This window comes from Hyperoodon ampullatus (assembly GCF_949752795.1).
Source record: "Hyperoodon ampullatus genome assembly, chromosome: 8".
NCBI classification, from domain to species: domain Eukaryota; kingdom Metazoa; phylum Chordata; class Mammalia; order Artiodactyla; family Ziphiidae; genus Hyperoodon; species Hyperoodon ampullatus.
This window is the reverse complement of record NC_136921.1, coordinates 85,209,425-85,221,730: the sequence shown is the minus strand read 5'-3', so window position 1 is coordinate 85,221,730 and position 12,306 is coordinate 85,209,425. Positions and strand designations below refer to the sequence as shown.

Below are 12,306 nucleotides of genomic sequence, written 5' to 3'. Positions count from 1 at the left end.
TAATATTGATGTCCCTTACTTTAAGCATATTTTAATCACATAAAAATCTGGATTTAGAAAAGAAAAAAAAACACATAGACTCAAAAATTAGTCTTCAATTCAGAAAAGGAGATGAATCTTTCTGATTAGCTTTAAACTATGAATTTCTGTTGAAAAAGTCAGATATTCATAGTTTTCATAAATTTACTGCATATACTGGGCATTGCTGTCACCCCTCTCAGGGACCATAACATAAATCTATAATGAAGGTGAAATATTTAAGAATTTAAATCAAATAAATCCTACTGGATTGGATAAAAGATGGGTTCACTTAGACCAAATCTCACAGTAAAATAGACTGACTTATGGTTCGATCATATATACAATATTTTATCTCTCTAATACACACACACATACACACAAATGTATGTGTAAATCTATAATTACACGCACAGAAAGTTTTCATGTGTGTGTATAAATACGTCATCTTAATTTTAATATACCTAATGGCATATTTTTAAATGATTAGATTGTGCTTTACATTGCAAGATACATCTATATAATGCTGGACTTTGTTTTTAAATATTTCAACATAACCATATCTAAGCTTATAGGATATTTCATCATCTGAAAGATGTATATTAAAACTATAACAATTTAGACTAAGGAAAAGCATAGCTTTTAGTGATAATTTGTTGTTACTCTCATTTTTGTTTTTAATAACCACCAACAGAAGAGTAAAACCTCTAAAAGCAATTTCTACTAAATATATAAGGTCCAGAGTAATTTAGAAATAGAACAAAAATTAAAGCTGAAAAGCAGAGCTGAGTTAACCAGGATATTCCTGCCTTACACTGATGCTTACTGGGAAAGCTCCCGGACGTCCCTGCAGCTCCTCCACTTCCTTTATGAGATCTTGTATGCTTTTGTTACTAGGACGTTGCCAAAGGTTGTTTTCCACATTGCTTCCAGGATAACAAGGAAGAACACTGTTAGCAAACTGCCTACAGAGAGGACATGTGAATTCTCCTTTGTCCACTGAGAAGCCCTGAAGAACCTGGTCATTCTAAAAGATGAAACGAACATACAGCTATATGATACACACGTTTACAGAAAACAAAATTAACACCACTACATTTTATAGTAAATAAATGAACCATACAAAGAAGGACCTCTAATACATGTCATAAAAGCATAAAATCATTTAACTGTTGAAGATTATCAAATCACTTCTTACATCATGGCAATCATGCAACTCTTGCCATCACCAATGAACTGCTTAAGTATCCTACTCTTCTCTCAGTATGAAACATTCAAATAATGATGCAATCTGAAACATTCAAATAATGATGCAATCAATCTGAAATGTGGATTTAAGATACAGAATAACTCAAAAAGCAGGCCACATTAAAGTGAATCACCTTCCTCTTACCCCATGCCCCTGTTTTCTTCACCTGTAAGTGACTACTGGAAAGATTCTCCCAGTGCTCATGTTATTTGATGTAGGATAGACAGCTTTTGAGAGTATTTAAGCCTAAAAAAATGTAATGTGTCTTCCAAGGTGTCTAATGGCCAAACACAACTGATTGGACTTGATGCAGTGGGTTTGTTTAGGTTTAATGGATAGGGGCAAGATTTAGTTAGAATACTCAGAACATAAGGGTGATAAGGAGGGGAATTAATTTAACATCCTCTCCTTCAGATGTTCCTGATAGGAGAAGGAAGAAATATGAGAATTTTTGAAACAGAGACACATAAAGCACATATGCTTAGGAGGAAACTCTTGCTCATGAGAGACTGCAATTCATGCTAACTAACCAGGATTTAAGGCAGGAATCCAGGCTGCTATATTTGTTCCTTTCTTTTGCCTGACACCACCCACATCTATTTTGCTCTTTCAGGCTACTGCTATTGTGTAGTCCTAACCAGTATCTTACTCTTTTTTCCAGCGGTCTCTCTTATTCTGCCACTAACCTAATGCTTTATCTCAAAATATGTTTTTAATGTACTAATATATGTATGAATGCTACAATATGACCATTATTACTAATAAGACAAAAATAATGAGAAAAAAGGATACAAAGAAGAAAAAATGAATTTATTTGCCCATGGTTACAAAGGTAGTTAATGACAATGTCAGAATGAACTTAGGTTTCCCAACTCTTTAATTTAATGTTCATTTCACTGTATCTTGGATTTCAAGTACTTTGGCCAAAAGAACTGAATTCTATTTTTTTCTTTACTCTGTGACACTTATTATTTCAATGCCGTAAAAATCTAACACCATGTCTTCTTAAATCCAGTTCTATAAACAAATGCTAAGCTCCTATCATGTGTCAAATGCTGCACCATGTGACAGCAAAAAGAGTTAAGAGACATCTTCATTTAAGGTACTGACAATTTAAAAGCAAATAGAAACAAATTATAACAACAGTGTGATAAATGCAACAGAGAAGGCTTCCCAAAGAAGACTTGTGAAGTAAGTTTTAAAGATATACAAAGGAGTGTACTAAAAGGTTGGGGCAAGGGTCCTGGTCGTTGAAGGACATTCTATGATAAGCTTCCCTGTAGCCATAATTTTAAAGAATGCTAGGTCCTCATCCTAGCCTTGATTGAAACTAGGTTCTTTCCTGAAGCATCACCAGAAGCCCTCTCAACTAGGCACTGCTCATTTTCCCACATCTCTCAAACCTCAGTATCCTTCTCATCTCCAGTGCTGGCTCAAGATCATTACTCTTGCATTCCCAGTGTGGCTCAGGCCATTTAGTGAGATCACCCCTTTTCCTTCCTTTTTACTGTCATCCATTGCCTTTAATATCTGAAGACTTTGGTACCTAAATCAGTTTTCCTCATCACTCCAAGTCCTGCCATCCTCATACACAATTTCAATGTACGTAGACAACCAATCTTATACCTTAGTCCCTTAGCTCCTTGACCTCATTAACTCCAATGGCTTTGACCTCCACTCTACCCTAGCACCTGTTACCATGACCACACCCTTATCTTGTAATGACCAAAAATTGTCCATATCTGAAAATATTAAATTCAAACATCTTATATTCTGTCAACTCCTACCTCTTTTAGTCCCTCCCTTTTTCCTCAGTTTATACGGTCTTTCCTATCCTACCATACACCATGATGTATCATTTAAAAAACTCTCAAGTCAACACTTCTCGTTCTCCCTCCATATGTCCTTCTATGATACACACCTAAACAAAATCTTCATACAAAATTAATCCAGTGTATGACTTCCAATTCTGCATTCAAACTGAGTGCTGTTAGAGAAAACTGAAGTAGCTTCTTTTTTTTTTTTTTTTTTTTTTTTTTTTTTTGCGGTACGCGGGCCTCTCACTGCTGTGGCCTCTCCCGTTGCGGAGCACAGGCTCCGGACGCGCAGGCTCAGCGGCCATGGCTCACGGGCCCAGCCGCTCCGCGGCATATGGGATCCTCCCAGACCGGGGCACGAACCCGTATCCCCTGCATCGGCAGGCGGACTCTCAACCACTGCGCCACCAGGGAGGCCCTGAAGTAGCTTCTTGCTACAAACTGCTTCCCACCTCAACTTAGCCCTGAATACTTCCTGGCAATCTTTCTCCAACATCCTATGAAGCATTCTTTCACCCAATTCCAAAGTGGTTTTTCTAAACCGTCTCCTCACTTGTCAAGTCCCTTTACCTACCCCAGCTTTGCCCCCTCTACTCTAGGAACATAAAGCTATACCTCCTACTTCAGAAAGAAAAGGGTCATGGCAGTGAGACAGGAGGAAAGGGGGAGGGTACAACCTTTAAAAGAATGACATAGCTGTTGAGGATACGACAAACTGGTTAGAACCAACTAGGTCCAAGATTGTGTAAGATTCGACTTCCAGTAGACCTTGAGCCTCATTATATGCTCACTGTAATACATTAGCATATGCTAAATGACACACTCACCAGTGCACCAGACAATTCCAAGGCTAACCATAAAAGGCCAAAAAGTGGGCGATGGCCCAATTCCTGGAAATCCCCACCCCTTCCCCAAAGTATTTGGAATAATCCTCCCACTTGCTAGCCTATGAAATTCCCAGTCCATAAAAACTAACCACCACTATACCCCAGCAGGGTGCTCTCACCCTCTGAGGACTGCATTCTGCCTATGGAATGTGTACTTCCCTGAATAAATCCCTTTCACTTTATTATGGCTCGCTCTTGAATTCTTTCCTGAACAAAGCCAAGGACCCTCACTTGGCAGTCTGCCCCAGGGACATGCCCAAGACCTGGGACATTGACCATCCTCTCGTGCTTGCCCCATTCACCTGAAACAGCAGCTCCTTCAGCTTCCTGCCTTCTCCCACCCCAAATATCTGATTAATAAATCCCATCAGTCCTTCCACCCACTTTCTTCCTTCTACTCCCTTTGCTAATATCTCCTAATAGTCTCCTAACCATATCATTGCCAGTATGATCTACCTAATGTGAGATACTTATTCCCAATCAAAATCTTTCAGTGATCACCAACACCTCTTACCTTAATTCTTTCCTCCCTCTTATGCTCCACATGCAATCTCTCACCAAGTCTAGAAAATCCTTCTCTAAATATATTTCAAGCAACCTAAGTGTCCATCAACAGATGAATGAAGAAGATGTGGCACATATATACAATGGAATATTACTCAGCCATAAAAAGAAACAAAACTGAGTTATTTGTAGTGAGGTGGATGGACCTAGAGACTGTCATACAGAGTGAAGTAAGTCAGAAAGAGAAAAACAAATACCGTACGCTAACACATATATATGGAATCTAAAAAAAAAGTTATGAAGAACATAGGGGCAGGACGGGAATAAAGATGCAGACCTACTAGAGAATGGACTTGAGGACATGGGGAGGGGGAAGGGTAAGCTGGGACAAAGGGACAGAGTGACATGGACATATATACACTACCAAACGTAAAATAGATAGCTAGTGGGAAGCAGCCGCATAGCACAGGGAGATCAGCTCGGTGCTTTGTGACCACCTAGAGGGGTGGGATAGGGAGGGTGGGAGGGAGGGAGACCCAAGAGGGAAGGGATATGGGGATATATGTATAGCTGATTCACTTTGTTATACAGCAGAAACTAACACACCACTGTAAAGCAATTATACTCCAATAAAGATGTTAAAAAAAAAATTTCAAATCTCTAACCTCTTCTCCATCTTCACTGCCATGACTAAGCCCAAGCCACCATCATCTCTTACCTCCTAAATAATATATGGTATCACCATATTCTTTCTTATTCTCCTGCAATCTCACACCATAAAATCTACACAACCACCACAATAACCTTTCTGAATGTCATCTCTCTGCTTAAGAGTCTTAAATGGCTTTAATGGCTCTGGGTAAGGAATCTGTCTAAAGTACAAATTCCTTACATGGACCGCAAGACCCTTTATAGTATAACCCCTAATTACTTCTCCAGTCTTCTCTCTTATCACTCAAGCACCTTACTTCATCAAATTCTGGAACCTGCAGATGTCCCAATAAGACCCTGTGCATACCTCATAACTCTTAGCACCTATACTGCAACTATTTGTTTATTTCTGTCTCACGCAATGCATAGTAAATTCCTCGAGGGAAGAATCTGTCTTATTCATTGGGATGTATCCCCAATGTCTATCACACTGCCTGGAACACTGTAGGCACTGAATAAATATTTGTTGAATGATTGATTGAATACAGAAGTATGAAAAATGTATAATGTGCTTAAGGAACTATTAATTAGTTTATTAATGCTGAATTGATGGAAGACAAAGCTAAAGTAACATGCAAGCCCAGATCATGGAATGACTTGAATGCCATTCAAGGAAGAGTGAACTTTATCCCAACAGGAAGAAATCAGTAAAGAATTTTTAAGCCAACAACATGTCACCAGATTTACATTTTAGAAAGATCAATGTAATGAATAAATTAGACTTGGAGTAAGGAAACTGATAAGAAAGCAATTGCAATAGTCAAGATGAAAGATGAAGGCATACGTAAAAAAGCAGAAGTGGGAATAATGTAGGCAGAATGTAGTCAAGTGAGATTTAGGAAATGGAATCAATAGAATTTGTTGTGTGACTTAATGTGAGAGGTAAGGAGTAGGAAGGGAAAAAGAGAACTCTTCTGCTTCAGAGTCAGGAATCTGGGAATAGGGCAGGCCATGCTTTTAAGAAGCTGAGCTGAGAGAGAAAGGAAGACTGCAGCTACATGGGAATGCAAGACCAAGGGAAGGAATTTTGAATGCCAGAGGCTTGAGCATCTTTATGAACTGAAATGAAGAGACAGAATGGGCAGAAAAACTGAAGACACAGAAGAAAAAGAGGTTACTTACTGATAGACCAAGGCCCATGAGGTGATGGGGAGAAAGGAAAACTAGAGCATAAACAGAAAACTATTCTTGAACAGAAAAAGGAATACTACCCTCAAAAGTAAAAAAGAGGGGACTTCCCTGGTGGCGCAGTTGTTAAGAATCCGCATGCCAATGCAGGGGACACAGGTTTGAGCCCTGGTCCAGGAAGATCCCACATGCCGCACAGCAACTAAGCCCGTGCACCACGACTACTAAGCCTGTGCTCTAGAGCCCATGAGCCACAACTACTGAGCCCACGTGCCACAACTACTGAAGCCTGTGCACCCTAAAGACCGTGCTCCGCAACAAGAGAAGCCACTGCAACAAGAAGCCGCGCACTGCAATGAAGAGTAGCCCCACCTGGTCCGGCGGTGAGCGCCAGGGCGCATGAGGTGAAGCAAGCAGAAAGGAGCATCCTTCCAGAGTCTGAGAATCCTTGGTCTCAGAGGAGCCGGAGGAAGATGGCGGAAGAGTAAGACGCGGAGATCACCTTCCTCCCCACAGATACATCAGAAATTCATCTACACGTGGAACAACTCCAACAGAACACCTACTGAACGCTGACAGAAGACCTCAGACCCCCCAAAAGGCAAGGAACTCCCCACATACCTGGGTAGGTCAAAAGAAAAAAAGAATAAACAGAGACAATAGGATATGGACGGGACCTGCACCAGTGGGAGGGAGCCGTGAAGGAGGAAAGGTTTCCACACACTACAAGCCCCTTCGAGGGCGGAGACTGCAGGTGGCGGAGGGGGAAAGCTTCGGAGTAGCGGAGGAGAGCACAGCAACAGGGGTGTGGAGGGCAAAGCAGAGAGATTTTGGCACAGAGGATCGGTGCCCTCAGGCACACACCAGCCCGAGAGACTTGTCTGCTCGGCCGCCAGAGCGGGCGGGGCTGGGAGCTGAGGCTCGGGTATCGGCTTTCAGTCGGAGCGCAGGGAGAGGTCTGGGGCTGGCGGCAGGAAGAGACCCTGAAGGGGTTAGTGCTAGCCCGGAGGGAGTCCGGGGAAAGGGTCTGGAGCTACCGGAGAGGCAAGAGACTTTTTTCCCTTTTGTTGCCTGGTGCGCGAGGAGAGGGCATTCCCCTCCCTCCCCTCTGCCTGAGTGAGCCAGAGCCCCCGAATCAGCGGCTCCTTTAAACCCGTCCTGTCTGAGCGAAGAACGGACGCCCTCCGGCGACCTACGCGCAGAGGCGGGGCCAGGTCCAAGGCTGAGACCCGGGAGCTGTGAGAGCAGAGACAGGGAAATCTCCCTGTGCAGCCTCCGAGGCAGTGGATTAAAGCTCCACGGTCCATTTGATGTGCCCTGCGTCTGTGGAGTGCATGAATGGACAGCGAATCATCCCAAATTGAGGAAGTGGACCTTGAGGACAAGATTTAAGACTTTCCCCCCCTTTTTTTTTTCCTCTTTTTACAACGAATTATCTCAAATTAAGGAGGTGGACTTAGCAAGATTTCAGACTTTTCGCCCTTTTCCTCTTTTTACAACGAATTATCCCAAATCGAGGAGGTGGACTTGGAGAGCAAGATTTTTGATTTTTCCCCCTGCTCTCTTTTTGTGAATGTGTATGTGTAATCTTCTGTGTAAGATTCTCTCTGTATAGCTTTGCTTCCACCATATGTCCCAGGGTTCTTTCGGTCCGTGTTTTTTTTCAATAATTACTTTTTAATTTTAATAACGCTACTATATTTCATACTTTATTCTATTTTACTTTACCTGCTCTTTCTTTTTTTCCTCCCTTCCCTTCCTCCCTCCCTCCCTCCACTCCTCCTTTCCTTCTTTCTTTTTCTTTCCTCCATCCCTCCCTCCCTCCCACCCTTCTTCTTTCCACTTTCTTTTTCTTTCCTTCCTCCCTCCCTCCCTCCCTCCTGTCTTTCTTTCTTTCTTTCCTTCCTCCCTCCCTCCCTCCCTCTCTTCTTCCATTCACTCTTCCTTTTGCTTTCATTCCTCCCTCCCTCCCTCCTTTCTTTCCTTTCTTTCCATCCTTCCTCCCTCCCTCCTTTCTTTCTTTCTTCCTTCCTTCCTTCCTTACTTCCCTTCTTCCTTTCTTTCAATCTCTCTTTCTTTCTTCTACTAATTATTTCTTTCTACTTTTTCTCACTGTTATTCTGAGCCGGGTGGATGAAAGGCTCTTGGTGCTGCAGCCAGGAGTTAGTGCTGTGCCTCTGAAGTGGGAGAGCCAACTTCAGGACACGGGTCCACAAGAGACCTCCCAGCTCCACATAATATCAAGCAGCGAAAATCTCCCAGGGATCTCCATCTCAACACCAGCACCCAGCTTCAGTCAACGACCAGCAAGCTACAGTGCTGGTCACCCTATGCCAAGCAACTAGCAAGGCAGGAACACAACCCCACCCATTAGCAGAGAGGATACCTAAAAACATAATAAGGCCACAGGCACCCCAAAACACACCACCAGACGTGGACCTGTCCACCAGAAAGACAAGATCGAGCTTCAACCACCAGAACACAGGCATTAGTCCCCCCCACCAGGAAGCCTACACAACCTACTGAAACAACCTTAGCCACGGGGGACAGACACCAAAAACAACGGGAACTACGAATCTGCAGCCTGCAAAAAGGAGACCCCAAACACAGTAACATAAGCAAAATGAGAAAGCAGAAAAACACACAGCAGGTGAAGGAGCAAGATAAAAACCTACCAGACCTAACAAATGAAGAGGGAATAGGCAGTCTACCTGAAAAAGAATTCAGAATAATGATAGTAAAGCTGATCCAAGATTCTATCTCCCAGATCCAAAATCTTGGAAATAGAATAGACAATATGCAAGAAACAGTTAACAAGGACCTAGAAGAACTAAAGATGAATCAAGCATCGATTAAAAACACAATAAATGAAATGAAAAATACTCTAGATGGGATCAATAGCAGAATAACTGAGGCAGAAGAACGGATAAGTGAGGTGGAAGATAAAATAGTGGAAATAACTGATGCAGAGAAAAATAAAGAAAAAAGAATGAAAAGAACAGAGGACAGTCTCAGAGACCTCTGGGACAACATTAAACGCACCAACATTCAAATTATAGGGGTTCCAGAAGAAGAAGAGAAAAAGAAAGGGACTGAGAAAATATTTGAAGAGATTATAGTTGAAAACTTCCCTAATATGGGAAAGGAAATAGTTAATCAAGTCCAGGAGGCACAGAGAGTCCCATACAGAATAAATCCAAGAAGAAATACGCCAAGACACATATTAATCAAACTGTCAAAAATTAAACACAAAGAAATCATATTAAAAGCAGCAAGGGAAAAACAACAAATAACACACAAGGGAATCCCCATCAGGTTAACAGCTGATCTCTCAGCAGAAACTCTACAAGCCAGAAGGGAGTGGCAGGACATAATTAAAGTGATGAAGGAGAGAAACCTGCAACCAAGATTACTCTACCCAGCAAGGATCTCATTCAGATTTGATGGAGAAATTAAAACCTTTACAGACAAGCAAAAGCTGAGAGAGTTCAGCACCACCAAACCAGCTTTACAACAAATGCTAAAGGAACTTCTCTAGGCAAGAAACACAACAGAAGGACTATACCTACAATAACGAACCCAAAGCCATTAAGGAAATGGGAATAGGAACATACATATCAATAATTACCTTAAATGTAAATGGACTAAATGCTCCCACCAAAAGACACAGAGTGGCTGAATGGATACAAAAACAAGACCCATATATATGCTGTCTACAAGAGACCCACTTCAGACCTAGAGACACATACAGATTGAAAGTAAGGGGATGGAAAAAGATATTCCATGCAAATGGAAATCAAAAGAAAGCTGGAGTAGCAATTCTCATATCAGACAAAATAGACTTTAAAATAAAGACTATTAGAAGAGACAAAGAAGGACACTACATAACGATAAAGGGATCGATCCAAGAAGAAGATATAACAATTGTAAATATTTATGCACCCAACATAGGAGCACCTCAATACATAAGGCAAATACTAACAGCCATAAAAGGGGAAATCGACAGTAACACAATCATAGTAGGGGACTTTAACACCCCGCTTTCACCAATGGACAGATCATCCAAAATGAAAATAAATAAGGAAACACAAGCTTTAAATGATACATTAAACAAGATGGACTTAATTGATATTTATAGGACATTCCACCCAAAAACAACAGAATACACATTTTTCTCAAGTGCTCATGGAACATTCTCCAGGATAGATCATATCTTGGGTCACAAATCAAGCCTTGGTAAATTTAAGAAAATTGAAATTGTATCAAGTATCTTTTCTGACCACAATGCTATGAGACTAGACATCAATTACAGGAAAAGATCTGTAAAAAATACAAACACATGGAGGCTAAACAATACACTACTCAATAACGAAGTGATCACTGAAGAAATCAAAGAGGAAATTAAGAAATACTTAGAAACAAATGACAATGGAGACACGACGACCCAAAACCTATGGGACGCAGCAAAAGCAGTTCTAAGGGGGAAGTTTATAGCAATACAATCCCACCTTAAGAAACAGGAAACATTTCGAGTAAACAACCTGACCCTGCACCTAAAGCAATTAGAGAAAGAAGAACAAAAAAGCCCCAAAGTTAGCAGAAGGAAAGAAATCATAAAGATCAGATCAGAAATAAATGAAAAAGAAATGAAGGAAACGATAGCAAAGATCAACCAAACTAAAAGCTGGTTCTTTGAGAAGATAAACAAAATTGACAAACCATTAGCCAGACTCATCAAGAAAAGAAGGGAGAAGACTCAAATCAGTAGAATTAGAAATGAAAAAGGAGAAGTAACAACTGACACTGCAGAAATACAAAAGATCATGAGAGATTACTATAAGCAACTCTATGCCAATAAAATGGACAACCTGGAAGAAATGGACAAATTCTTAGAAATGCACAACCTACCAAGACTGACTCAGGAAGAAATAGAAAATATGAATAGACCAATCACAAGCACTGAAATTGAAACTGTGATTAAAAATCTTCCATCAAACAAAAGCCCAGGACCAGATGGCTTCACAGGCGAATTCTATCAAACATTTAGAGAAGAGCTAACACCCATCCTTCTCAAACTCTTCCAAACAATATCAGAGGAAGGAACACTCCCAAACTCATTCTACGAGGCCACTATCACCTTGATACCAAAACCAGGCAAGGATGTCACAAAGAAAGAAAACTACAGGCCAATATCACTGATGAACATAGATGCAAAAATCCTCAACAAAATACTAGCAAACAGAATCCAACAGCACATTAAAAGGATCATACACCATGATCAAGTGGGGTTTATTCCAGGAATGCAAGGATTCTTCAATATACGCAAATCAATCAATGTGATACACCATATTAACAAGTTGAAGGAGAAAAACCATATGATCATCTCAATAGATGCAGAGAAAGCTTTCGACAAAATTCAACACCCATTTATGATAAAAACCCTACAGAAAGTAGGCATAGAGGGAACTTTCCTCAACATAATAAAGGCCATATATGACAAACCCACAGCCAACATTGTCCTCAATGGTGAAAAACTGAAACCATTTCCACTAAGATCAGGAACAAGACAAGGCTGCCCACTCTCACCACTCTTATTCAACATAGTTTTGGAAGTTTTAGCCACAGCAATCAGAGAAGAAAAGGAAATAAAAGGAATCCAAATTGGAAAAGAAGAAGTAAAGCTGTCACTGTTTGCAGATGACATGATACTATACATAGAGAATCCTAAAGATGCTACCGAAAAACTACTAGAGCTAATCAATGAATTTGGTAAAGTAGCAGGATACAAAATTAATGCACAGAAATCTCTGGCATTCCTGTACACTAATGATGAAAAATCTGAAAATGAAATCAAGAAAACACTCCCATTTACCATTGCAACAAAAAGAATAAAATATCTAGGAATAAACCTACCTAAGGAGACAAAAGACCTGTATGCAGAAAATTATAAGACACTGATGAAAGAAATTAAAGATGATATAAATAGATGGAG

General features: G+C 40.7%; 1 protein-coding gene across 1 annotated transcript in view; it reads right to left on the bottom strand.

Annotated features, from left to right (window-relative positions):
• UBR3 (ubiquitin protein ligase E3 component n-recognin 3) overlaps positions 1-12,306 on the bottom strand; it is a gene marked incomplete at both ends in the record, with an annotated part of 236,220 nt that overhangs the window by 58,525 nt on the left and 165,389 nt on the right. Inside the window, 1 exon segment of the mRNA XM_079709824.1 lies at positions 833-1,045. Coding sequence (XP_079565950.1) covers positions 833-1,045 — 213 coding nt within the window.